The 27,814-nt window shown below is 43.1% G+C and overlaps 2 protein-coding genes across 25 annotated transcripts in view; both read left to right on the forward strand.

The window, feature by feature from the left end:
• LOC138207213 (microtubule-associated protein 2-like) overlaps positions 1-9,326 on the forward strand; it is a 52,925-nt gene extending 43,599 nt beyond the window's left edge. For 8 of the 10 annotated variants that reach the window (XM_069164299.1, XM_069164295.1, XM_069164294.1 and 5 more), the window contains 7 exons: positions 654-771; positions 1,024-1,080; positions 1,907-2,217; positions 5,835-5,930; positions 6,597-6,678; positions 7,289-7,401; positions 7,508-9,326. In XM_069164299.1, coding sequence (XP_069020400.1) covers positions 654-771; positions 1,024-1,080; positions 1,907-2,217; positions 5,835-5,930; positions 6,597-6,678; positions 7,289-7,401; positions 7,508-7,717 — 987 coding nt within the window. In that variant the 3' untranslated portion in view covers positions 7,718-9,326. The remainder of the gene's footprint in view (positions 1-653; positions 772-1,023; positions 1,081-1,906; positions 2,218-5,834; positions 5,931-6,596; positions 6,679-7,288; positions 7,402-7,507) is intronic. The other 2 variants (XM_069164301.1, XM_069164302.1) reach the window with 2 other exon arrangements.
• Positions 9,327-10,200: 874 nt separating this feature from the next.
• Positions 10,201-27,814, forward strand: part of LOC138207211 (protein unc-80 homolog) — a 40,592-nt gene continuing 22,978 nt past the window's right edge. For 8 of the 15 annotated variants that reach the window (XM_069164277.1, XM_069164280.1, XM_069164284.1 and 5 more), the window contains exons 1-21: positions 10,201-10,389; positions 10,847-10,895; positions 11,239-11,395; positions 12,096-12,436; positions 12,954-13,077; positions 13,153-13,217; positions 13,504-13,646; positions 16,501-16,774; positions 16,939-17,073; positions 17,330-17,546; positions 18,125-18,265; positions 19,028-19,296; positions 19,423-19,761; positions 19,889-20,020; positions 20,425-20,572; positions 22,271-22,321; positions 22,811-22,959; positions 24,354-24,517; positions 25,750-25,848; positions 26,111-26,319; positions 27,649-27,755. In XM_069164277.1, coding sequence (XP_069020378.1) covers positions 10,298-10,389; positions 10,847-10,895; positions 11,239-11,395; positions 12,096-12,436; positions 12,954-13,077; positions 13,153-13,217; positions 13,504-13,646; positions 16,501-16,774; positions 16,939-17,073; positions 17,330-17,546; positions 18,125-18,265; positions 19,028-19,296; positions 19,423-19,761; positions 19,889-20,020; positions 20,425-20,572; positions 22,271-22,321; positions 22,811-22,959; positions 24,354-24,517; positions 25,750-25,848; positions 26,111-26,319; positions 27,649-27,755 — 3,405 coding nt within the window. In that variant the 5' untranslated portion in view covers positions 10,201-10,297. The remainder of the gene's footprint in view (positions 10,390-10,846; positions 10,896-11,238; positions 11,396-12,095; positions 12,437-12,953; positions 13,078-13,152; positions 13,218-13,503; positions 13,647-16,500; positions 16,775-16,938; positions 17,074-17,329; positions 17,547-18,124; positions 18,266-19,027; positions 19,297-19,422; positions 19,762-19,888; positions 20,021-20,424; positions 20,573-22,270; positions 22,322-22,810; positions 22,960-24,353; positions 24,518-25,749; positions 25,849-26,110; positions 26,320-27,648; positions 27,756-27,814) is intronic. The other 7 variants (XM_069164285.1, XM_069164289.1, XM_069164292.1 and 4 more) reach the window with 2 other exon arrangements.

Here is a 27,814-nt window from a genome sequence, read left to right on the forward strand (position 1 = left end):
ATTTCAGGCAGTGATGTGTTTCCATACGCAGCAACTCCTACATTTTATTTTAAACTTCATTTTATCTTCCATAGTCAAGTTTTCTTCCTCTCTCTGTCTTTCAAAGTGTCCAAATTGACCATTTTTCACACCAAAATAATTCAATGTGTATGATGAGCATTTGGTACCTCGATTTATAATTCACTAAAATATCATGACGATATGGTGAATTATACAACATATGCCTTAATGCAATGTGTGAACCATAAATATGCACCATCCGTTTCCATTCCATCCTTTCTCACTTCTTCATTTCTCCATTTGTTTGTCACCTCCGCCTTCCATCCTGCACATCCTCCATCTTCCTGCACGCCTTCCTCCCTCTTGTCACGGCCCAGAGCCCCAAGCGGGCCGTTCTGTTAAAGATGGCAGTGCAGCGTCGGGGGTCCGATCACCCGCCCCCCCGACCCAGCTCTGCCTGTAGCCTTAAACGGAGCCCCCTTGTGGAGGCGGAGCTCCGCCCCTCCTCTGCATGCTCCCGCCCGTCTCCTCTGTCTCAAAAATGGGCAGAGAAGGTAAAGTGAAAGGAAAAGTAGGGCTTGAAAGGTAGCTATGAACCGGTGCACATGTGACTGAGCTTGCATATCGACTCTGAGGTGTGTCTGTTGATGCAGGAGCGAGCGTACCGCAGCCCTGAGAAGAGGTCGTCCCTCCCCAGGCCGGCCAAGTCTCTGACACGCCACATCCCTGCTGCTGAGCAAGAAGATAACAGCACCCCCTCCAGGCCAACCTGTAAGAACACACACCACACACACATCCAATACACATCCCTCAGGCTGTTTGTTTCCCAAATGAACTCCTCCCTTACAGAGCAGATTGCCTCTGTTGCCTCTTGCACTTGTACTAATGACTCTCCTCAATCACATCATTTCATTAAACTGACCACCCTCCACCTCCTGCCCTGCTGTTTTTATTTTGCTCTTCCCTCTCTTGGTCACTCTTCCCTTTCTCCTCCCTTGTCCTTTTTGCTTTCCCCTCTCAAAGCGATCCGAACTGAGTACAGAGGGGACAGCAGGTCTGGAAGAGCCCCTTGTACGGCAGGTAGACCACCTGGTAGCTCCTGTTAGACCATCACACTCTCCTCATCAACATGTGCCATGTGCTTGTCAGTATAGTGTTTCTCTAAGATTATATTCTGAATAGAAGTGAACATCATACATTAACAAAGCATCATTTATTCATCTAACCTGGTAATACATTATTCTGAGGAGTGTCTGCAGGTCTCTTCCTAAACATTACTTTTCTAGTTATCTATTTCCTGCCCATTTGAAGTTAAAGAACTTTCATCATCCAATCAGAAAGAAGGTGTTATCAATGTGAGTGCCACAAAGTATTTTTTTTAAAGGTGTGTAAATGTGTGGCTTTTGTCAGACCTGCAGTAACCTCATTACAGGATCAGGTAGGATCCATAACAACAGGTTTGTTTCTTTCTCATAATCAGCACCTTGTTGGCTGAAATCTGATTGGTTCTGCCCCGGTAACCCAGCAACGAGCTGCAAGCTGTTAAATGAATTCAGCTGCCTGTGTTTGCTCTCGTGCTCCTTGTCAAACATTCTTGTTTGATGTTGAGGTTTTTTTTGTGGAAACGGAGCGAATTTGACTCCAAACAGGCTGCATTCATAGTTCCATGAGTGTTTTGTTTTCTCATCATCGTCGTCGTCATCATCAGAACCAGATGAAGGATCACACACTACATTCTATCTGTTGCTCTTGTGTTTTTATCCCTCTATTCCCATTGGTCTAACTTCTCTCTTTGTCTGCGGTGTTTCTGTCTCCTGGAAGGGTTTTCTTTCTTTTCACATCTCTGTTCCTCCTTTTTTTCTTCTTTTCATTATTGCAATACAACATCATCTTTTCTTGTGTTAAGGTACGGACTCGGCACGTTCCCGATCAGTCCGCAGCGGCGCATCCACCCCGGGCTCCTCCGCCGTCACACCCGGCACACCGCCGAGTTACTCCTGCCGCACGCCCGGTTCGCGCACCCCCGGCAGCCACACACCCAAGTCCTTCAGTGTCCTCCAGGAGAAGAAGGTGGCGGTTATCCGGACTCCGCCCAAGTCACCGTCCTCCGCCCAACGGCAGCTGAAGGTTCTCAATCAGCCCCTGCCTGACCTGAAGAATGTAAGGTCCAAGATCGGGTCCACCTCCAACCTCAAACATCAGCCGAAAGGCGGACAGGTAACAGGACACTTAGGCCAAAATAGAAACACTTTTTTTTTTTTTTTTTTTTTTTTTTTTTTTTGTTTGCATGTTGGTACAGCTTGAACACAATAAAAGCACTTAGAAAGAGAATGCAATCATTTTCTAACTATGACAGGACATATTTACAGAACACAGAAAGATACACATTTATTGCAGTATACAGAATAATATGCAAACAGCACAGAGAAAGACAAAGATGTTTTAATGCCATCATATTTCAGGATTTTTGGGTTAGGAAGTCCTTCAAAACTTTAAGCATATACCTGATTCTTCCACACGGTGGCAGTAAAGAACTTAAATATATTAAATATTGACTGTAAAAGGCTAAATAGAAAGCTTTTTTTGAATCTCTTACTATTGTTCGCAGATCAAATACAACTAATATTAATATTACATTTAACATCAGTTATTTATAATTTCCAAAAGTTAATATTTCTCTTTGAAAAAAAGTTTGAGTTGAACAACATAAATATCCATAACTATTCATTCACACAAAAAGTTATACATTTCAGAAGTTACATTTTCATTTGGCTTTAAACATTGAGTTTCTGTTGCTGGATTTCTTTTCCCCTTTTACAGCTGCTATTGTCAGAATAAATAAACATCTATAATAGCTTCTGTAAAAAAAAAGAAAAAAAAGGGGCCTTTTAAAAATTGGTGCTTTTTTGAATTTCTCCTTCTTTCTTTTATCCGTGTCCCTCTGAGCTGTAGAAATGTCATAAAATGCTCAAATCTCTCTCCTCATATGTTCACTCTCACTCACTGTCTGGCCTGCCTCTGAACCTCTGCCGTGCCGTCACTGTGTGTCTGCTTCGTCTGACTGTCCTCTGCCCGCTCCCTGTCTGCTGTCATCACCGTCAGTCTGGATGAACCATCACCGGTTGCCTCCGGCCTCGTCCCCTGACTGTCCCTCTGTCATCCTCCTCCTCCTTATCTTCTTCCCAAATGTCCTCCCATTGAAGGAGCTCCAGCTGTAGTACAAGTGTCGTGTGTTTCTAAACATGCTGATTAGCCATTCTCCTAAGAATATCCTAAGAATCGTTTCAGGGCCTCCAGGGAGCGGTGCAAAGTCACCGGCCTTGGGGAGCCGCTTTCGTCACCGTTGTGCAAGATTTTCCCTCCAGCTCTGGATATTAATAATTGCAAGTGGGCACAATTACTTATGGAGAAGTATCAAGGACACGGAATGAAAACACATCACCTCACTTCACTTTTCCTCTTCATTCTTTTAGGTTTCATGCCAAACAGGTGCACTTTAGCGTTGTCCCCCCAAAAAAGATCCTTTCGTGAACTGAAGAGGATTGCGTGGATAACATTTTTAAACAGAATTGCGAGGTGGCCGAGCTGTGACAGAAACTATTTTAACTGAGAGAGGAAGTTCCCTCGCACCTCATCCTTATATAAATGGATAAACTGAGTGCCGGGTTTTACCTTTTAGAGACAATACGTGGATGACGAAAACACATGAGACGTACTCTTATCCCAGTCATCCTTGTCCGTAGGGTGTAACAGATGTTTGGCCCACAAATAGCATGTGAATTCTTCATCACATAACCAAGGCAACGGTCCGTGTTAATGTTCCCGCAGCGTTGCAGAGGCGAGACTTTTCGCTAACTCCAGTGATATATGGAGGCAGAGGTGATTCATTGTTGTTTTGGCAGCTCTCCTTTCCTCTTTGGAGAGAATTGTGACATAGGGGCAGAAATTTTTTATGAAGCTGGCTGACGCACGGCCGAGAGCAGCAGCACAGCAGGCTTTGTGGAGGACAGTCTGTGATGCACTGGAGCTCATCATCACACCATGGGAAACCTCTAATGTCAGTCTAAAGAACTGACATTAACAATTGTTTACAAGACTAAAAGAAGAACATTATTTTATGTTAAAATGACATTAAATAATGTCTTAATGACATTTTATTTTGACATTAGAGATTGTGATCTTAGCTTTCACTTCCAGAAAAACATTTGTTGTGCACAAAATGAGATTTTAGCCTCTGTGATTTTACAGTTTTATACACCAAACAATTCATGGATTGAGTAAATATTTATCATATTAATCTATCATGAAAATTACTCTTTTCAGATTTACATTTGTTTTCGTGCTACATTAAGTATGTCACAAGCACATTTTTTTCTGCTCGGTTAACTAGGACAATTAAAATATTAAAATATAGCTGATGTATAATGTATATGTGGGACTGTCACGATGATTATAATGATATTTTCATTATTCATATATGATGGTTTTGTGAAAAACTGAAACAGAGTTGACATTTATGTTGCTTGGTTAGTTTGATTTTCAAATAATAGTTTCACCTCCAGTCTGATAAATTATCAAATTCAATGTTTTAGTGGGATGAGTCTGTTGTTCAGTTTGTGTGTTTTGTCATTGATTGCCCTTGCAGCTGTGTGCTGAAACTGCAGTCTGAGGGCTGATGAGCTAGTGCAGGAACTGCTAAAACAACACTGAAGTGAAAACAGTGTGTGTGTGTGCGTGCAGGTAAAATGAGGAACTGTCAAAAGAATCCAGGTCAGTTCAGTTCACTGTAGACCGGAGATGGAAGCTGGCTCTTTGGGCTCCCGTGTGTTTTCCCTGGACCCCTTTTTTGTTATCTTTTAACTTCCGTTTGTGTTCAGTTTGACTTTTTGAAAAATGGCACAGGCCTTATTTTTTATATTATTTTTTTATTTTACAATCAACACAAAATGGTGCACAAGGTAGAAGCACTGAAATTGATCGTGTTAAACCACATTTGTAAATGCACGTTAAATGTAAATGCATGTGAAGACACATTGATAACTCATTGCACCCTTGATTTATGCAGCTGAGGCACATATAGTGTTTTTTGTTTTTTTTATGATTCGATTTGATTTTAGGTTCAAATTTTAAGCGAGAAGCTGGACTTCCGTCATGTTCAGTCAAAGTGCGGCTCCAAGGATAATCTGAAGCACACGGCCAAAGGAGGCAATGTATGTACGCCTTTCTCTTTTCTTTCTCTTCTTTTCTTTCCTTCTCCTGTCAGCTGTAGCGCTCTCTCACTTATGTGTTCATCTGTCTGCCTGTCCGTTTGTCAGCTTGCTTCAGTCGAGCAGCAGAAGAGTTTACTTCCAAAGTGTAACACGTCCATGTTACTTCTCTCTCAGAAAAGTAACATTTCCCACATAAGATATAAGTGATACGTCTTTAATTTATTTATTGTCTTTAGTACTTGTAAAAATTGTGGATGTTGCACTTGGGATTTGAATTCTAAAAGTATAAAACTGGTTTACAGCACTAAAAGTGTAGTTTCTGCCCTCTATAAATGCCTTCATCCCTGCATTATCTTCACCAATAGGAGGCTTCAGTTTGTTCTCTGTGGTCGAGATCGGCTCAAATTCAAGTGCTATGGTGTTGAAGTGAGCGCTGGCAGATTCATAGGTCACGGATGTAAAATTGGGACACTTTTATGGGATTATTTTGGGTAGGAAAGTGGGGGAGGAGATGGACAATTTTTAAGCCCCAACACACTCCCTGTTTGAGAAGCCCTCGGTGTTTGTTTGTATAAAAAAAAAAAAAAAAAAAAAAAAAAAAAAAAGTCAACCTGTCATTCCCAGGTCATGATTCCAAGTGTAAAGCTGGACTTTAGCCACGTTCAAGCTAAATGTGGCTCCCTGGACAAAATCCAGCACATGGCAGGCGGGGGAAAAAACGTGAGTGACTTTGCAGAAAATTCATTCCAAAACCTCTCTCTGACTTCTGTCAGTCTAATAAACCTCCACATTAGGCATGAGTGTGTGTGAATTGTAGTTGTGAGGTCTTTTCATCTTTCCTCAACTGTGCTTTGTGCCTCAGAAGCAAATATATTTTATTTCCGATACAAGCATTTGCATCAGAAAATTGCCTGGAGCACAACATACAGTATCTCTGCAGAGTTCTTACCATAGACCCTTTACAGCATGCAGGGATGTCTGCTTATCTTTTTAACAGTGTTTGTACTTACACTAATTCATACCACTCATGGACAATACAATTTAATTGAAGCACCTGCTTGCTGTAGCGTCACATAGCGCCTGTGTTCTGTGTTTGTTTGATGTCTGCGCTGTCGCTGCTTTGCTTTCATGTTAACCTCGCACCAGGGAGCAGACATCAGCATCTCTGTGGACCAACGTTCATTCACTCACTCTGCCTTTATCCACACATTCATGTTGTCATCTCGTGGATGATTTGTATAATGCATTTTCTACACTGACTCTCTTTTTACTATTTCATGTCTGCGAGTTTTTAGCTCACATCTCTGCAAGATGCTTGTAAAGAAAACCATTTTCGACACTGAATAAACATCAACATTAATTTGTGCCCTGTGCTGCCGGCCGCAGGTCCAAATCCAGACCAAGAAGATCGACTTGAGCCACATCACCGCCAAATGTGGCTCCATGTCCAACATCCGCCACAGACCAGGTAGGTTTTTAGCTGGAGGGAAAAGTGGAGTGCAGTGTTGTTATTGAGCATATCAAAAAGTTCACATCTGGCGAGATATTTAATGGTGCTTTTGTTAAAGAAACGTGTTGATATAAAGAGGATAAAACAAAGTAAAATAGATCTAACATCCAGTGTAGATTATTAAAAACTTTGGTCATTTAGTTTTTGTAAATTTTTTCCTGATACGACAGCATGCAGATAAAATAAATGAGCATTTGTTGATTTCTATTTTGTTTTGCACATTTCTGCTCTCAAAATCAATGAATCCGAACCAGCTGTGTGCAGTTTGGACTTATGTAAAGTCTCTAACATCAGTTTAACTATTTTAAATAAGATTTTTACATGAAATACATTTTCCATGTTGTATTACATGTCAATCCATGATTTCAAACATTTAATCCAGGCTTTTTTGATACTGTGTTATACAGTATTAAGATATTACCTGCACGGTGTCCTCTCCGTGCACTGCTGTGTGTCATGAGATTTTTTTTTTGCCCTGAGCGTTTCCTAGGAGAAGAATTGGCCTGCAGGAGAGTGATGCCTCATGGGTTTGATACTTTTCTTCTCCTCCTTGCTGTCCTGCTCTCAGGGGGAGGTAATGTGCGCATCGACAATGTGAAGCTGGACTTTAAAGACAAGGCCCACGCCAAGGTCGGCTCCCTGGACAACACCAGCCACACTCCTGGAGGGGGGAATATTATGGTAAAAAGAAGAACGCAAATATCTTCATTCCCAAATGTCACCGTCAGTTTCTGTAAAAATAATAAAGAGAAAAACAACCGTAACACAAATTATTTCTACTCGCCAGATCGAGAGCCACAAGCTGAACTTCCGAGAATCAGCCAAAGCCCGGGTGGACCACGGTGCCGAAATCGTCGTCACCCACACCCCTGGGGCGGAGACAGGAGGCACCTCTCCTCGTCTGTCCTCCGCTGGCAGCATCAACATCCTGGAGTCACCCCAGCTCTCCACGCTGGCCCAGGATGTCACCGCTGCCCTGGCCAAGCAGGGCTTATGAGCCAGCTGCTTCAAAAATCCACACCATTGCTCTTCTTCCCCATCAGTGTCATTCACTCATAAGCATCCAGTGTTGTCCCAATGCCCCTTCACTGCAGCAACTCCCCCTCCCCCACCTACACATTTGCTCCCACAGGTTCTACAGTTGTAGTTGATCGACTGTCTTGTCAATCAACAATCCTTCCAGCCCTTCCAGTCGGTTTTTAAAAACTGAATTCTTCAACAAAAAAAAAAAAAAATCTCCATTCCTTTAAAAGGAACACGCCCTGTCACTCTTTATTTCTTTTTCCCTCGAATATAGACTTTTCTGTTCTGTTTCAGGCTGAATGCCAAGGTCTGAGTGGCTGTGATTGTCTAAGAAGGCGTTCGTTGGCGGTTTGACGATTGTACAGTGATTTTTGTGTGCGTGTCTGTGTGTGAAAAGCATCACCGCATTCCACTTGTATGGGGAAAAACTTTAAGGTGAACTCATGCATAACATCCATTCAGAATTTATATGGTACTGAATGCAAGATATAGCTTCTAGATAGTAGACGCTAGTCTTAAAGATACAACTGTGTGAAAGATCTAACTTTCAGAAACACGGCATGTAACTGACCTGCGAAAGAATGGCTGATGAGCATGTCTGCTAAGTCAAAGATGGTCTTTTTGTTTGTTGGATTTTAATGGTATGATTTCCTGAAATGTGCTGAATCGTTGGACAAATTGTGTTTTCATTTTTTATATGTCACTGTAGTGGACGTTGTTACAGTTTTGTACGTTCCCTGTGGCTGCGCTGGCTTATTAGCATTTAAATGTGAATAATCATTGCAGTTCAGTCGAGTCAAGCGCTAAAAAGCTAGCTTTCCAATAGTTTTCTTTTTACCTTTTTCAATGGGCTGCCCTTTTTTGTTTGGTGTTATGTTAGCACTGTGGTTTTATTAGGCTACAACAATGCTGTTATGCTGGCATGGCAAATAAATGATAAATAAATTAGATCTATTTGGAAAAATCTTAAACTTTTCAGTGTGTGTAAATGGCCTGGGTGCATTAGTGTCTGTACTTCAAGGTCAGATCCTGAGACGCCCTGTGACCTTTCTCCTTTTGCAGAGACGAGGTTGTTCAATGTGTTTGAATGGTTAAAGGTTCCTAAGTTTGTTTTAAAAGAAAAAAAGAGTTAAGTATTCAGCTTTATATGAAAACATTCCACTTGAAAGAGCAGCTACTTGGCCCTTTTATGTGACTGAGCCCATGTGGCTGTTTGGACCGTTGCAGGAAAAAAAAAAAAAGAAAGCAGAAACTATGAAGAATGGGCGGAACCCACAACTTTCAGCTGTTAAAATTCATTTTTAAAAAAAGAATAAAAAACAAAACTATTCTCTGCTCAACATTGTGAAACTCCTCTGCCTCTCGCTACTCCTTTTCCTCCTCCCCTGATGTCAGCGATCCCCTCCAGTGTTTTTCTGTGCTTCCTATACTCCTGCCTCCCTCCTCTCCAGCCCCTCTTTGCCTGTGTAAGTGTATTTAAAACAACCATGTAGATGTGTGCACACTTTCCGATGTTTGAGACGTACTGATGACAAATGCTCCTACAGGATGATGACGGCAAAAATAAAGAAAATAAAAACTGTTTCACCTTAGTCTTTTGTATAAATCCACAGAATATATTGTCATTGATTTATCTTTTGTGCAGTATGAAGGAACAATTTTCTGATAGCTGTGTGTAGAAATGTTCATCTGTATTGATTCTACTTTAAAATGTGAAAAAACGTGAAGGCAAATATCAGGAGTTAAGAGATTATAATTCTTTATTGAATATTAGACTGTTTAGTATTAATTATAGTACAGTAAAGCTTGTGCATGCATCTATTAGGACACATTTTATGTATTGCTTATTCCGCTTTAATCACCTACAATTCCTTCATGATAATAATTCAATATTCATGTCTGAATAAACTTTGACAATAATGTAGTTTTACGTCACTTAAGTTGTGACTGCATGATCTTTACACGTGTAATATCATATTTCAGTGCTTTTTGAATGAAGGTGGAAGATTATTTGCTGTCTTTTCTGGCTCAACACCTGCGTTATTAATCTACCTGTTGATACTGAAATCGAGGATCATCCCTCACTTGAATGCACCATCCGGATGCAATTCAGTTTGTGCGTCAAGGCAGCGTTTTCTTACAGGTTGGTGATGCTCAAATGCAGATGATGATCAAAAAACATCTGGCCCCAGCTGCACACTGCGTCTTTAAACTCCGCCACCGATAAATTAGCACGCCGATCAACTGTCGCTGTCCGGTGAGGGAGGTGTTGAAATCAGAGCGCTCTCTCCTCCGTCTCTCCAACCCACTCCTCCTCTGCTCTCTCCCTCTCTCTCTATATATCTTTCTCTCTCTCTCTCTCTCTCTCTCTCTCTCTCTCTCTCTCTCCACCTCCCGATTGCCGCCGACCGACCGATCGACACTTGCAGCCATTTTACGCAGGACGAACCCAATCATGTCGTGAGGGAAGCTCGCTGGTCACCTGGGCAGAGCCAGCAGCTGCCGCGCGTCCCGGTGGTCGCACACAGGCGGGCGTAGGCAGTGTCCAGTCAAAATGGTGAAGAGGAAAAGCCTGGACGACAACGAGCCGGAGTGCGGGAAGGGAATACCGTTCCCCATCCAGACCTTCTTATGGAGGCAAACCAGGTTAGTGTGGCTTCCAGTGGAAATTGATAACAGGTGTTTTCCATTGCCTAAATTAAGGACGATTTGACAGCAGTCGTGGCAAAGTCGCTGCCTGACATGAAAAGGCAGCTGGATATTTTAATCCTATCAGGCGTCAGAATATATGTATTGCCTGATTATTATTCAGCCTGTGAATGGGATTAAACGGTGTATCTGTGTGTCAGTTCATTGCTTGCACTGAATGTTTCAAATGGAGGAAGATGGGCTGTTGTGTTTTGTAAGGTGTCAGTGGATGCAGATTATATGATGTCACACCTGTAAAGCAAATTTACATAGAAAGTGGGCCAGATAAACTGATGATGATCTGTGGATGAGCTGCAGCCAACCATTGTTTGTGCAAAATGTCATGTACAGTGTGGTTTAAGAGGGAGATTTGTCATTTTGATCTCGTACATGCATTTGTTTTTATATTTTTCAGTGCATTTCTGCGTCCAAAGTTGGGAAAGCAGTATGAAGCATCTTGTGTGGTGAGTCATTTCATAATGCCATGTGCGTGATGAGGGGAAATAATCGCTCTCTTCCCAGTAATCTGTTTTTACCTTAATGCACCTGCAAATCAAGTGAGCTCTTGATTCTACATTTAGCAAATTAGTTTTTCCTCTTGCTTCCTTACCCAGGATCCAGACCTTTGGAAACTCATATACATAATGAAGCCTCTCCAGATCCCTTTGGATCTAAACAGAGCTGCCACTGTCTCTCCCACAGGCATTGCCTTGCTTGAGGCCATGTGGAACATTTAGATAGTCAAAGGAAGAGGCTTTAGTTTCTGGCTGATGTCTCTCTTCTCCTTCTCTCTGGCTGCCTCCCCAGTCCTTTGAGCGGGTGCTGGTGGAGAACAAGCTCCATGGGCTGTCACCAGCCTTGTCAGAGGCCATCCAGAGCATCTCCCGCTGGGAACTGGTCCAGGCAGCCCTGCCTCATGTACTCCACTGCACCTCCATCCTGCTGTCTAACAGGAACAAGCTGGGTGAGGACACGCAGGACACACATTGCCGCCACTTCAGGCGTCGAGTTGACAGCCTTATCCAGGCTATCCTCATTCAACAAAACACAAAACTGATGTTCTTTCAGGACAGATAAAAAAAAAAAACAGGCTGACTTCATTGTACATCACTGGTCTGGATTGTTAGAAGAAAAGGAAAAGATTAAAATATTTATTTAAATTTAAATAAAATTTGCTAGCTTTTTAAAACCCTCTAATATAGTAGCATTAATAATTTGTGTCTGAGAGAGACAAAAGGGCTGTGACTACTGATCCTTTCCTTACTGATTACTAATTATTAATGCTTCTTATTTTCTTAACTTTTTGTCTGTCAAATATCCAATAATACTGCAACAAAAGCAATCCAAAACCAAGATATACAGCTTACAAGCACACAAGATAAAGAAAAGCAGCAAATCCTTTGATTTAAGAAGCTTGAAGTAGGTCATATTTGGATTTGATATTTTCTTTAAATCGAGGAGGAGATAGACCTTCAATAATACTTGGCATCTTATCCTTAAACTAAAGGGGGAAAAAAACAATCACCAAAGCTAAAGTTGTAAAGTGCCACATAGCCCCAGTGATGCACAATCCACCCACGCAAACAGAATATCTCCATGCTGTCCATTCATCATCTCACTAACCTGCTGTTAACATTAACCCTTGAACCTCTGACTCCTGACAGGCCACCAAGACAAGTTGGGCGTGGCCGAGACCAAGCTGCTCCACACGCTGCACTGGATGCTGCTGGAGGCTGCCCAGGAGTGCAACCACGAGCCCAGCCTGAGCCACGGATGGTCCGGGGGCAGCAGCAGCAGTGCCTTCCTCCAGCCGGTGGGGAATCAGGGTTCCTCCCCGGGAGCTCCTGGCTCCTGCTCCGGCTCGGCCCTCGGTGGGTCGGGGCCCCAGCACAGCGGTTCTCTGCTGGAGGAGGATGAGCACACTCGCACCAAGCTGTTCCACAAGAGCATGGCCACAGTGGAGCTGTTTGTGTTCCTGTTTGCTCCGCTTATTCATCGGATAAAGGTCCGTAGCTGCTGATACAAATGTGTACAGCCCAGGAATTGATTTTTGTAACAGGAAGCCAAGATAGTGGGCCAACAAGTTCACGGCTCCTGCTCAGTATGTCTATATGATACCAGACAAAGAATTACTTCCTTAAAGATATCTTTATGTATTTGTAATTTTTGAAAGGTTTTTAGCCACCCTATTTAACTTCCTTCTAAAAATATGAATATATCGTATGGCCCAAATCAAACCCTCCTCTCCACTCACACGCAGGGTCACCATATGTCTATTGATCTGTGTACAAACGGATAAAAAGGTCAGGATACAATACTCTTGGGATTGCACTGCTGCTTTTCCCAAGTGTACAATTAATTCTTGTAAGTAATCATGTCATGATAGCAGCGTAGCAATCCAATAACATGAGAACATTTGAGCAGAACAGTTATTTAGTGAGATTTACCAGTTGCTTTTAGGGGATGATGACAAAGTACAAAATCACATCCTCTTTAAACTAGATCCTCCTTTTTTGTTTTAGGAGTCTGACCTGACCTTCCGATTGGCCAGCGGTCTGGTGATATGGCAGCCAATGTGGGAGCACCGCCAGCCTGACATCCCTGCCTTTACAGCTCTCATCAAACCTGTCAGAAACATAGTGACTGGTAAACAAAAATCCCTCCCCTGACAGCTCTATCTATTTTTATTTGTTCGTAATTAAGACATGTATGTCTCAACAGCGAAGAGGAACTCCCCAGTCAACAACCAGTGCAGCCCCTGTGGATCAGCCAACCCAGGTCCCATGGTGAGTGAGCGTTTTTAGCTCAGATGTCGTTGGATTTTGATTCCCATGTTGATTGAATGTGTTCAGGCAAGACCCCAAGGCTTTTCCCCTCCCCTTTTCAGTGTTCCCTCTGGAGCTGGCTGCTAATATTCATTAGCACAAGCCATTCAGGAGCGTAGTTAGCCGGGGTCATGACAGAAACCTCACTCCAACCTCAGAGCCTTTAATTATGAGGAACTGTCTGTCTGTCTTTCCGCCTGTTAATCGACCCATTTGCAGTATCTGTCCATCTCTCTCCCACCCACAGGGGTTCCAGGTGGTTTGCGAAGCCGCCCAATCAGATTCCTCCTCCCCCTCAGCTGGGGAGCAGAGCTGTCGTCGTGGTAACTCGGTTGAGAAAGGTGGCCCTTCCCAGCAAGCCCCACCGGTCAAAGGTCCTTCAAAGAAAAAGTGAGTGCTGTTATTCGATCTTCTAAAGAAACAGCGACAGTAAATATTTAGTTGTATGGGCATCAATGATTTTTGATTGGGGCTCATGTTGAAGCATCACACCCAGCTGTGTTGTTGTCTCAAGCAAAATGACCGGGCCTCATTCCTCATCACTGAATCTTAAGTGGATGAAATCATGCAGTCAAACCTTTAGTGTTGATTTATAACGATCAATAAATGATTTTACTGTGCGCTCTGCTTTCATAAAAGAATAATGTTTTCCGTGATGCAGCTGATCAGCCAGCTGTGGGCTGCAGCAGCAGAAGTGCAGTGATTTCGAAGTGACCCGCGCTGACACGGAGCCGGTGCCATCGTCTTGTTGATGGCTAAATATTTAGCCCCGCGGCAGCGTCTGTCGAACGCACTGCACAGCACAGCTTGCTCCACTGGCTTGTGAAGAACTCACGTATATGAATAGCTCCTCCTTCCCCTGTGTAATGTGTTGCTCTAAGCAGTGCTGTCTCCTCAGTCAACACACACACACACACACACACACACACACACACACACACACACACACACAGCGCCTAGCTTGAGCATTAGCAGACCCACTTGACATTTGCCCACACAACCAGGGTAATTATGCTGAAGTAATGTGCTACATGTCTAATGCTGGCAGTGTCCCTGGCCTGGCACGACAAGGCCTGGCTTGATTTGGTCGGCCCACGGCAAGTCTGGAATTGTTCGGCTTTCACTGCCAGATCGAGGCTCAATCTGTGCTCTGTTTGGCACCAACGCGTTAGGTTTGACTGGTCCTTTTGGCAACAAACGTCGCCTCACGGCACAGATTTTCTTCAGAAAAGTTTTGGTGATCAAAAATTTTGCAAGAAGATTACTAAAAATGAAAATAACATTTTCTACCGCTAGTGAATCTCATTTAAACAGTCACCGGATAACACCAAATATGCACTGCAGAGAGTCACACTGTTTATAAGTTCATCACGGCAGGTCTGTCATCATCCTGAATCACCCAACCAGTGGGCTGAGAGAATTCATCTTGACGCGGGAGAAGGCGTAGAGAAGCTCATAAGCCATCCGTTGCTCATCCCCGACTCATTCTGACAACCAAACAAGTCACTCCGACGCTTCTCGTGATCCATCTGACAGGCAGCAACTGACTGAGAATCAAAATAAACACGAAACCCCCTCCCCCCAAGCCAGTCACATCCTCACACACCAAAGGGTTTTGGAGCAGTCACATGATACTGCAGGAAGGGAGAGATTTATCCCCACTGTTTCTCTGCACACCCGCTCAACAAGGAGACATGACTCGCTTTCTTTATGAATCAGTGGTGGGAATTTGGAGCTGCTGTGTGTGCATTGCTGGTTAGGATGATGAGCTGAATGTAAATTAAACGTGCAGCAAGAGACAATTTTGACATCTGATGGGATTTGATTGTCAGAAGGAATATTTTCATGCTTTTAAGTTGTTGGATTCCTACGGTGTGGATCCCAAATGGGGTGAGGCAATAGCAGCTTTTAATCAAATGATCTTATCAAAATAGCCCCTGAATCTGAAATCTTTTATTTCTCTCCGTGAACTCGGGCCCAGTTTGTCTTTGCATCTGTGCCTCACCCTCCTTTGCACGCACCTCTGCACCGTGCCGCACAGATCAAATAATTTCCGGCATCAGGTCCTGTGATTAATGCAGCTTACTCATCCTGTGGCGCCGCAATCCGCGCCTCTCAGGAGCACGGCTGATGCTGAGGCAGTTTCCATGGTAACAGCTTGCTGCTACATCTCTCCTGTACCGCATGGAGTCAGGGGGCGGGGCCTGCTGCCTCTCCGATGGGCCGGGGTGGCTGTCGTCACTTAGTCGCCGGGCAACCTGACACAACAGCAGCAGGGAGAGAGTGTGTGTGTGTGTGTGTGCGCGTGCGCGCGCGCGCGCTGGCGAGACAGTGAAACATGATACAGCTTTCCTCCGTTGTCCGCTCTCAAAGTGATTCATGTAGATATCGACCATCTCTTCCTGCTCCATTTATTACAACAGCCAAGATTAAATGGCCGACTCGGTCTCCCGCTCCCCCTCTCATGGTATCAATATGTTTCTCCACAGTGCAGCAGTCTATACGCTCTGCAGCTCACCAACCGCTGACCTTCATTCCAGCTTATTTATAGTGGATTCACGTAGGCTGAGGCTCCCTCTCTCTCTGCTGTTCTCCCCAATGATGCTGAAGGGGGACTCTGCCCTTGTTTACCATCCTACTATGATGCATTATTAATGAGGCAGTATGCCAGGAGTTGATGACAGGCTAAAATAACAGGAAAAGCCATGGTATAGTGTAATTGTTGTGTTGTAGTTGTGTGACAACACAGAACTTCCTCAAAAAAAAAAAAAATCTGTGTTGACAATTGTTTCATGATCTCCAATTTATCAACTAATGAGGAATTTATCAGATTTCTATAATGCAGCTTCCTCTTAATTGCATCTATTTACTGCATTAAATCAATTTGTGTTTTCCTTCCGTCCCTGCCACTCCACAGTTTCTGCTTCCACGTTCACTTCCATATCTGCTGCTTTTCAGCCTTCGTGTCAATTGTTTTCACCAATTTTTTTTTTTTTCCTTTTTGCATCAGGACAAAATGTAAAATATAATGAAACTACTAAATCTGTAAATATACGAAAAACTTCTGCATAAAGTTGAAGCACAGCAGATTTGAGATCTGGGTAAGGGTAAGTTGCACTGATGTGTGTTGATATTTGTGCATTCTTGGTATGACTCCTCGAAGGAGAGGCTGCATTCTTAATGCAAACTGAATTTATCTTGTTCTAATGGTTAAACCTATCAAACCATCACGGTCTCCTTCCAGGACATCAGCCCCTGCCGGCCTGCCACCATCTTTGTCCCAGCGGGCACGTTATGCCACTTACTTTGACGTGGCGGTCCTGCGCTGCCTGTTGCAGCCACACTGGACGGAGGAGGGTGTGCACTGGGCCTTGATGTTCTACCTGCAGCGGCTGAGGCAGATCCTGGAGGAGAGGCCCGAACGCACCCCAGAACCCCTGGTCATGCCTCTGCCACGCCCACGCAGCAGCTCAATGGTGGCTGCAACACCCTCATTGGTCAACACCCACAAGACTCAGGTAATCAGTCTTTATGCTTTAATGGACTTTTTTTACTTTGCATTTTTCGTCAAAAACATCTGGTCAAAAACGTTGCTTGGTTTCCATGGATGTCATTAGTCCTCATGTGGTCTTTAAGTTGTCCACGCTGCTCTGACCGCTATGTTGTCTGCACCCTTTTGCAGGATATGAGTCTGAAATGCAATGAAGAGGGAAAATCTCTGAGCGCTGAGACTTTTGCCAAAGTGTCTCTGACGAACCTCCGCCGACAGGCAGTCCCCGACCTGTCCTCAGACCTGGGCATGAACATCTTCAAGAAGGTCAGCGATGGACATCAGATGGCCCCTTCAACATGCCAATATGTTAATTGCGTTTTAATCAGATTAAAATCCAATCCGTATTATGTGTTGGATCAGAACAAGAAAAGAAAGTGTCTAAAGTGTGTTTAGAGTTTGGATACTTTATGTTGAAGCTAAAAAAAAACAAACCAAAGGGACTCATTTGAATTAAAATATTTTGTAGGGTTGAGAGAATCGTGCTGCTTGGAGGTAAAACATGTCCTCTGTTCTGTTTCAGTTTAAGAACCGGCGTGAGGACCGGGAGCGGAAGGGCTCCATCCCCTTCCATCACACAGGGAAGAAGCGTCAGCGTCGTATGGGAGTCCCTTTCCTGCTGCACGAGGACCACCTGGACGTCTCGCCCACCCGCAGCACCTTCTCCTTCGGCAGCTTCTCAGGCCTGGGCGACGACCGCCGGGCTCTGGACCGCGGCAGCTGGCAGGCCACCATCATGGGTACTGTTCATAATGAGAATAGTTTGCATGTCAGCACTTGGCAGTCTTGCTCCCCCTCCCCGAAGCTTTGGTGAGTCAGAGGATTCTGTCTGGATCTGGCTGTCAGCTAGTGAATTAGGTCAGTTCATTAACATTGGTATTCTTTATTAGCTCTCACTGAGAAATGTGATTAAAATTCGCTTAAGGCACAAACACATTTTTTTATCATTATTATTACTGTCATCCACAGCTGGTGACTTTTTAAAGCCTTGTTTCCATGAACCCACTGACCCCGTTCATTATGCTGTTATACTGTTATAATTTAGCTGCTGCCTCTTTATTTACACAATTTCTATATATGTCCAGTTGCTATCATGCTATATAAATGAGATATTTCAGACACTGTTTTAGCCTGCAGTTTAATCTTGAACACTACAATTTTATCCAATTGGTTGAGCTTAAATTTAATCTTTTTCCAACATCATCAGCTGTCCTGGTCTTACCTCAAAAACAGTCGGCTTGCATTTTCATGTGTGTATTTGGATATGTGTTGTTTTTGACCTAAAATACACTTGAATATTTGTTGCATAACTTTGCAGGCAAATTCACAAGGAGGGGCAGTACGGACACAGCTGCCGACGCTGACAGCCTGAGCGCCAAACACTCTCACTCCCACCACTCTCTGCTCCGAGACATGCCCGACCACTCCAACAGCCACAGCGATAACACCGTCAAGGAGGGTAAGAGGAAGGCAGTAGTAACCAGAACACATGAAGTCCTTAAACAAGGCTGAAAAGGCAAAATTTCACTTCAAGAACTTTCTAAAACATAAACAGGCTCACTGAATTTTCTTTTCAAAATCCAACAAATTAATTTAACTTGCACAGTTAGAAATTTCTTGTGTTAATGCTCAGTGAAGTGAACCATAAAAGACAGAAATTAGCTCTTAAAGTCAGCATGCATTAGGTGATAGAAAATGATAGTTCCTCGAGAGGATAACAGAGTGTAAGATTAATATTAAACATACACTTTAATTGAAGAGATAGTTAAATAAACAAATAATGTTATTATCCATTAGCTGCAATCAGGGGAGAACAGATGCTGCTGGTCCCACTGAGGCTGCAAAAATAGGACAGGATGATATAACAGCAATGTTGTTATGACAATACCAATTTATACCCAAATAACAGGCTTTACACCGCGCTCCATAGTAAATATAGAAAACCCAGCACATAATCAAACACAAACTACGAATGAAAGCAGAACATAAAACTTTGAGTACATCAATGTAATCATTCAACCATCTCATCAACGGTTAAAATAACATTAGACTTCGGATAGTATAAGGTAACCCATATCAAATAGTAAAGATCATTTCAGTACATAAAAAAAAATAAAAAAAATAAAATAGTTGTACATTAAAAAAAACTATTATCCAGGACCATACAATCACTTCTTCCAGTCAGAATGCATGAAAACATCCCTTTTTGTGTTGCCTGAAGTTCGATCTCAGATCTCCACCATCACCGTGGCGGCGTTCAACACCACAGTGGCGTCCTTCAACGTGGGCTACGCCGACTTCTTCACCGAACACATGAAGAAACTCTGTAACCCCGTCGCTGTGCCTGAGATCCCCGTGGAGCCGTTGGCCTGTGCCAATTTGCCACGCAGCCTCACAGACTCCTGCATCAACTACTCCTGTCTGGAGGACGGGGAGAACATCGAGGGCACCAACAACTTTGTGCTGAAAAACGGCATGTTGGACCTCACTGTGAGTAACCTGATGCAGTTACAGTGTCTCTTGTGTGTTATTGTTCAGTTAATAAATGTCGGTTTTCTTGGTTTGAATTTTGGGGACTTGACAGATATAAACATCTCTCTCCCTCTTGTAATTTAGGCCGTGTTGCGGGCTCTTTATGCTGTCCTGAGCCATGACATCAGTTCCAGGATCTGCGACGTGGCCCTCAACATCATCGACTGCCTGCTGCAGCTGGGCGTGGTGCCCGGCATGGGCAAGAAGCTGTCCAAGCCCGATAACAAGGAGAACCAGGAGGCACGGGCCAAAGACCCGGCCGGTCAGGGCCTCGGAGGGGGCGCCCAGGGAGGCGGGCCCCTTGCGGGGGCAGGATCGGGTGGAGGGGGAGATGGAGGCGGAGGTGGAGGGGGAAGTGGTGGAGGGAGTGAGCAAGGGAGCAAGGATGATGTGAAGAATAACAAGGATAATGATGATAAAAAGGTGGGTTCAAACTGTTTGTTTAGAATTTATATATGTTCACCAAATCAAAATATATTTTTGATGCATTTGATATCAAAAATATCAAATATTTCAACCTTTGTGTCCCCCTGTCTTTCACCCTGAACAGGAAGAGGGCTCGGGCCTCAGCACCCACCGCCTGGCTTTGACCATGCTCATAAAGATAGTGAAGTCTCTGGGCTGCGCGTACGGCTGTGGTGAGGGGCACCGTGGACTGTCAGGAGACCGCCTCCGGATGCAGGTCAGACTCTTTTCGCTGTCTTGGCAGACCCTCCTCTCTGTACAGGTGCAGTTCTCACAAATCAACACAGTTTCTGATGCTGACATGTTTAAATGTTCTATGAATTATTAACTGTATCGCTCCTTCAGTGTGATAAAAGTTTCATGAACCTGAAATGAATCCTGCAATCATGAGAAACTGCTGCAGTGCTATATCAATGCAGATTGATATTTTTTTTATCATTAGATTAAATTGTATTGCAGAAATAAAATGTTATCTCGACAGCTGCTATCAAAAAGAGCTGAAAGAAGCTTATCCTGCGTGTGCTTTTATTTCGCCTCGGCTTATTTTTGTAACAAAACTTCCAAAACATTTTTTCATGTGAATTGTTCATGATGCTGTCCGTCCTGACTCTTTCCTTTCAGGCACAGAACTGCCTGACCAACCTGTACAAGCTGGACAAGCTGCAGTTCCGCCAGACAATGCGCGAATACGTCAACAAAGACTCCCTCAATAATATTGTGGACTTCCTGCATGCACTGCTGGGCTTCTGCATGGAGCCCATCACTGACAGTAAGTGTGTGGTGTGTGTGAGTGGGAGGCAGATCCTGTCACACACACACGCGAAATGTTGGTAAGCGCTGATAACAAATGCAGAAACAGGGTGAATCAGGATTTGAAGAAAACTGGTTTTGAATGTTTATTCTGATTAGGTTAGGATTGATGCTGCAAAAAGTTCTGTACAGTAAGGCTGCAACAAGTGATTCATTTTTTATTTTTTTTTATTGATTAATCTGACAGTTATTTTTTCAATTAACGGATTAATCGTTAAATCGACAATATGCCAACAAATGCAAAAGTAAACAAGTCCACAGGACCACTAGCAGCTCTGTGAGGTCTTTCCTCGGCTCGGCAGTGCTTTGAGGTAAAACTAACATGCTTCTGTTTAGCAGGCATTTTAGCATGTTTACCATCGGGTTTAGTTTGTTTGCATGAAACTCTCTTAGCACTTCATAACCAAAAACCTGCAAAACATTCCCATCAGCTTCAGCTGTTCTAATGCTTACCAGCAAATGTTTGCATGCCAACAGGCGAAACTGAGATATTAAACAGGCGAACATTAATCTATACCTTCAAAACATCAGCATGTTGGCATTGTCAGTGTGAGCATGTTAGCATTCCTCAGTTTCACATATTGTCCAGTTAAGCCAAAGTATTGGACAAAATCTGCTTTTCTGGCAAAGAAAAGTTTAAATTCACCCTGATTTCATTGGCTGAAAACGACACGCATTTCCCATCACAGATCCAGGTGATGACTTCAAATGGTTTCGACTGACCAACAGTACAAAATTCAAGATATTCAATGTACAATAATGTACATCAGAGGGGAAAAAAACAGCACATTAGAGAAGCTAAAATCAGTGAATCTTTGGCTTTTTCTCTTAATAAATGGCTTAAAAGATAAACCGATTTTCCAAATAGTTTGTGGGACGTTGACTGATTGTTTCAACACTACTGTGCAGATATTTAAAGTCAAGCAAACTGTAATGTTCTTGTATCCAAACCTATATCACACTCAAAGGTCTAATGTGGGACGCTCCATTACACAACAGTAAAACTTTAAATAAATCTAATTGAAAATTAAGTTCTAGTGTGGTTAACAAAGCTGAATTGTACAACCACTGTCTCACCCCGCACTTCGACTTTGCATTCCAGCGCTATCTCTGTTTATATATCTGTTTTTCCCCTTCCTCCTTCCACTCGTCTCTGCTTGTCCGTGTCCCTTTTTGTTGTTCTCCCTCCTGCTCCCATCCTCCTTCTTTTTCCTCATCCACTTCAATGAGCTGAATCCTGCCTTCCTTACTCACTCATCCATTCTGGACACTTGCCAATCCAAAGCTTTGCCCATTACATTTCTGCTCAATCGGTGGCTTGATCGCTGAGCATTGAGACATATTGCACATGCCAATTCAGTTTTGCACTGAAATTTGAAGTATTTTGTACCTGATGACTTCAATCACAATCCTATCCTACAAAATACTGTGCAATTGGCAAGTTACTGAACCGATGAGTGTTTTATTTGAAAGTGAACACCTTGTTTAGTTTTTTAGTGTGTGTGCGTGTGTTATTTTTGAGCATTGCAATCTGTGTGTGTGCGTCTCGGGTTCACCTCCCGCTGGAGGTGGGGTGCCACGTCCTTTCTGACACCGCCTACATGTCTGTGCTGGCCTGATGTCAATCAACTTGTGCCCCGCCTCTTTTCTCTTGCAGAGTACGGCAGTGCAGGTGAGAGGTCCAGGAGGGCGAAAAAAAGAAACATCGGTAGATACACATGATCAATAATCAATAACAATCAATAATTTTAGCACTAAGATGAATATACTCACCTGATCAGACCCTTCCCTCGGCACCGCTTTCATCGCTGCACCCCTCACTCTGTCCGAAAGTGACAAACTCGCCTGCAACTCCAAAATTTAGACTTCTATGGTTAAATCTGGCTTCTACTTTTTCATAGACAATATTTCCATCTCTATCTGGACCAAACAATACGCCCCTACTGTATGTTTTTAAAGCAGGCCTTATTCACTTGCATGTATTCCTTATTCCCTACCCAGAATCCTTTTCAGTTTGCTTCTCCCCATATGCTTTATTAACCCCTTTCCTTTGCCCCCCCCCTTTCCCTCCCTGTTGTATGAGTTCACTGTTTTATATACTGAAGCTGGTCAGCTTGTCAATAATGTTCTCACCCCTACTGATCCAAACCACCTCCTGTGTGATCCGTGGTCTCTCCTGCCTCCTTGTTGCCTCCAGACAAGGCAGGCTTCAGGAACAACTTCACCACAGGGGACAACAAGTCCCTGGCCCAGAATATGGAGGCGGTGGTGGTGGGGTGCATGTTCAAGTCCCTCATCACCCGCTGCGCCTCGACCACGCACGAGCTGCACAGCCCCGAGAACCTGGTGAGTGGTGTGTGAAGTCATCCGTCCGTCTGCCTCTATCTGACTTTGTTTTTCAGTTTCTATTATTCAATCGGTGTGTCATATCGGTTGTACTGCCATTAGATTCACAGGAAGTTGTCATGGAATTAATAGAACAATCACTTATGAAGCCTTTTGTTAATGCTTTTTCATACGCAAATGAAATGAGCATTATGGAAAAAATTACAAACACAACTTGAGTCTTCTCTGGTTTTTACTAGAACAAGTCTCTGTCCTATTTTATTGGAAATGGCATCACTGATCCCTTTCACAGCAATCTGCAGCACCTAAAATACTCTGTTTGTCCTGATGTCAAAACAGTCTACATTTGCTCGTCATGCTGTTAAAATCTGCCAGATCTTTTTCTTTCTGTTACACGGGGGTTGTAAATGCCTCTTGATTGTTTGAGCCGGAGCGTTCAAAAATATCCTTTGAGTTGCTCGTCAGTTTCTCTGTCAGACAGTCTTACCTTTCACACACAAACAATAACTTTTTTTTTTTGTGTTTCACATGATGACTGCTGCTGAGCGTGTTTCCTCAAAGACCTAAATCTTTGTTTGTAAGTCGAAAGCGAGCTCAAAGAGGGAACTCGAACTGTCTTGCGTAGAGCAAAGAAATACAGTACGTTAGATCAATGTTAAAAACATACAAAAAAATATTAGACAAGGTTTCAGGGCAGCTAAAGTTCAGCTGTTCCATTTAACATTTAGTCTTACTGGTGAGTGGAAAATACATTTTTCCATGAGGATGACCTGCATTAGATCACTGAAGTGTAATGCTTTTGAAAACAGCCATCCATTGAGGGATGTGCATTATTCTGAAGTAAGACATTTGCATAAATAAACCTTAAATGTAAAATAACAGGGCAGAGTGTAGCGAAATTGAGATAGGGTTGTTATTTTGGGTCGTTATAAACACCTGCTATTCTGCAAATTCCATTATCTTCTGTCTAAATTAGGATGAAATAGTGCGTGCATCCTGGGTAAGTCTACTTAAATCACTCCCCTGAAAGCACTGAAGTACCATGGCGCCGCTGTGGTGCTCTGAGCGCCTTCAGGCTGGCATGACTGGCACACATTGGCGGAAGATGACACACTTTTCAAGGCAGGCTTTAATATGGCGCCGAATCAGAGGCCACCTACTCACAAGCTGGAGCGGCTGCCTTGACAAATTCAAGCCATCTCGTGAACACCACACATTTATACTTATGTGCATGTGCAAAAATACACAGTGTTTGAAGCTAAGTGCCAAGTATTATCCACAGGATTCCAGGTACCTTTTGTAAATTGTCTTTGTCTTTTTCTTCCTTTTACACACTTTTCTCTTTTACACACATCCCTCGCTCTCACTTTGTTTGTCACCCTCTTCTTCCTCAGGGTCTGTACTGTGACATCCGCCAGCTGGTCCAGTTCATTAAGGAGGCCCATGGGAACGTGTTCCGCCGGGTGGCACTGAGCGCGCTCCTGGACAGCGCCGAGAAGGTCACCGCCACCAAGAAACCCGAGGAAAAGGAAGAGACCAAACAGCCCGGACCCAGGAGGTACTGGCCAATCAGTGGCCAGCAATGGTCAAAATGACATCATGTTTTGTCCAATCATAAATTAGTTCAAGAGAAATCAACTTAAAATGTCTTACAATAGTCATTTGTTCATCACTGGTAAACTGTTCCAGAGGAAAGAACTTAAAACATTTTCCCTCATACAGTAAGTGGTAACGGATTGACCAATCAGAGCTACGCTTCTCATCACTGCTTGTCTTTTTTCTGTCTTGTCTGCATCTGTTTTTCTTGCTTGAGTGACTGAGTTGATATTTTTATTTCCAAAATATTATGGTTGAAGCACAGTGGGTATCCCTGCTAGGAGCCACCTCCTCCACACCTAAAATGAAAGTCACATTACTTCATGTCGAAATTAAAATGAATAAAGTTGCCATTGGTTAAGTTTTGCATTTAGGCTGAAGGTCATGTGATTGCTGGCTCTGAAGTGGTGCCGCTCAGTGTGCTACATCCATGTCCTCTCGTCCTCCAGGTCCACTAACCTAAGATGTGACCTTTAGTTGCAGTTGATTAGTCAGAAGAGTTTGTTGTCTGGTTGTATACCGTGGCTAAAATGCTTTGTGGCACTCTGGTGTTATGCTGCATTCAGACCAAACAAGGCAATGAGGCTCCTTTCTGCAGTGTTGGGTAGGGGTGTAGGCATGTCATAATGTAGCCCCTACATGTGGTATGTATGTAAACCCCACCCATGTCCTATAACTGACAGCCTGTTGGCATTAATAGATAGTTGGTGGGTTGTTTTTCTGTAGACCGTGAGGTCCCCACTCCTGCAGTGTTAACGCACTACTTCTTAAAAATAATGGGAGGACTGCTGTTTTTCGCTTCATTGCCTGATTTGTTGTGAACGCATCCCGAGTTGAAACCAGTTAAAGGCACTGGTTCAAGATGAGAGACTGAAAGGAAATGTGCCTCTGACTATCAGAAACATGCAAAAACTAAATAAACATTTATAAATGTATATATCTAAGTAAGTATTTCCAACAAGTCAGTCGAGTGGATGATTTTTCGTGCAAAGGGGTGAATACATTTTGCCAAACATCTGAAGCTTCAGGAAATCTTCCAGTACCACTTAAAGTAAAATCAATGCAACTATGCTGAAATCATTTCATTGAATAAGTAACCGTTTGGTTTTGGTGGGAGGCATCAGGAGAGTTCAGCTGGTGTTAGAGTCAGGTGGCCTGAGCGCTCTGTCTGTGTTGGGCTGTGTGTGTGCACAGGTCAGAGGCGGGTGTGTCCGGGGAGAAGGGTCAGGTGTCCAGTGCTGCAGATGAGTGTCGCAGCTACATCTCCAGTAGACCCCCCCAGACACCCGAACAGTGAGTGTCCACCTCACAGCATCTCCATAAAGCACCATCTACTGTATGTCCAGTCCTGCTGCCATTTCTCTGCTCTAAACAGGAAAAAAGCTTCCAGTCGCTCCGTCTCCCCCTTCAATAAAGAACAGGCTACAGTGCGAAACATTAACACCGAAAGATGCAAATTTGTAAAAGCTGAAGCTAAAGGTTTGTTGTGTAATATTTGATCCTTTATGTAAACATGTGATTCCTCCCTCCCTTCTCTGCCTCTCTGTCCCTACAGTGAGGAACAGATCCCGGGTGCTCTGCTGGGCAGGAAGGACTTCTGGAGGAAGATGTTTAAGTCACAGAGCGCCGCCAGCGACACAAGCAGCCAATCAGAGCAGGACACCTCCGAGTGCACCACTGCGCATTCTGGCACCACCACCGACCGGCGCTCTCGATCCAGATCCCGGCGCATTTCACTTCGCAAGAAACTAAAGCTACCAATAGGTGAGGGCAAACTCTTTTGAAAATAAAAATAACTCTTTGTCAAAGACTTTTAGCCAAAAATATATATATATATATATTTTTTTTTTTTTTTTTTAAAGCATTATTTTTGTTTGCATTCAGCACCCGTATCCATTTCCATGAACACATTTCATTGCATTGTCTGTCACGTTGTAAATTCACTCTAACATGATGTCTTCTGTATGTCCAACACTAACACTGCCTGCCACGAGGCCACGTCACTTCATCTCTTTGGTCTGTTTTGTGTTCCTCTTTGTGCCTCAGCATGCCGTGGGACTGTTTGCCTGCCGCTCACTCTCTCTGTCATACGTATGTGGATGTGGAGCCATTTTCAGGCAGTGTTTTTGCCATTTTTGTTTGTGTTGGTCATTTCATCCCAGTGTGCACGCTGTACAGACCCGGCTCAAATTGTATTTTCAAATAGTATCAGATGAAGAGATGGTGCATCCTTGCAGGGCATATAAAAAATTTAAAAAAAAACACAGGAAAAGACAGTGACACAGATAAAGTAAGAAAACTACTGTTAGCTGGTGAGATAGCCACAACTTGCTAAACCTAGTTTTATTGATAAACTGATTTTACTGAGTTTAAAATGCATATTAACATGTATCGAATTTAACCATAATTTATAAGATTGACTTCTCTCATCCATCCATCCGTCCATCCATTAGCCATACCTGCTCAATTTGTAGAATCTCATCCCAACTGACCCTAGGCAGTTAATCATATTGACTTTTATTTATATATTAATTACGTTTTGACAATGTTTTGATTATTGCAAGTATATTAATGTTTACAGGCTAAACCGATACATTGAAAACTGTAAAAAAAAAAAAAAAAAATCGAAATAAAGTTCATCCAAACAGTACAGTAAACAGGCAGTGGTTTCTTTGAGTAAAAGAATATCCTAAAAATGTATTAAAATTAAGACACAATAACTGTTTTATCTGGTCTGCAGTTTACCTGAAACCCTCTAAACCTTTTGAATTCTGTGTACACGTATTGCTTTCTGACTTTACAGGGCAGTATATTTTACTTGCCTACATCTGTGAAAGTGTATTTGCAAATACCACTCAACCAGGATCTTTTGTACATTTCCGGCACCATTTTTTTATGCACCTCTAATATTAACACACTCTAAATGTGTGTGTCTGCACAATAACAATGAGGGAATCCTTTTACCTTGTGGCCCCTGTTTGTGTGCATGTGTACTCAACCCAGTGTGTGCCGTACATTCATGGCTTTACAGCTTTGTTTTATAATATTGGTTGTTTTCTGTAAATTAAATTTTTTTAAATTATGTATTTTCAGGAAACTGGCTGAAGCGTTCTTCTCTGTCGGGACTGACTGATGGTGTGGAGGACCTGTTGGACATCAGCTCAGTGGATCGACTCTCTTTCATACGTCAGAGTTCAAAGGTCAGAGGGTTAATGGCTACCGTAACACTACAGAGCTTGTAACAGTTATCCGTCCTCAC

This window comes from Embiotoca jacksoni, unplaced genomic scaffold (genome assembly GCF_022577435.1).
Source record: "Embiotoca jacksoni isolate LCO1_2020_lvr unplaced genomic scaffold, fEmbJac1.0.p SCAF_30, whole genome shotgun sequence".
Lineage (NCBI taxonomy): Eukaryota > Metazoa > Chordata > Actinopteri > Embiotocidae > Embiotoca > Embiotoca jacksoni.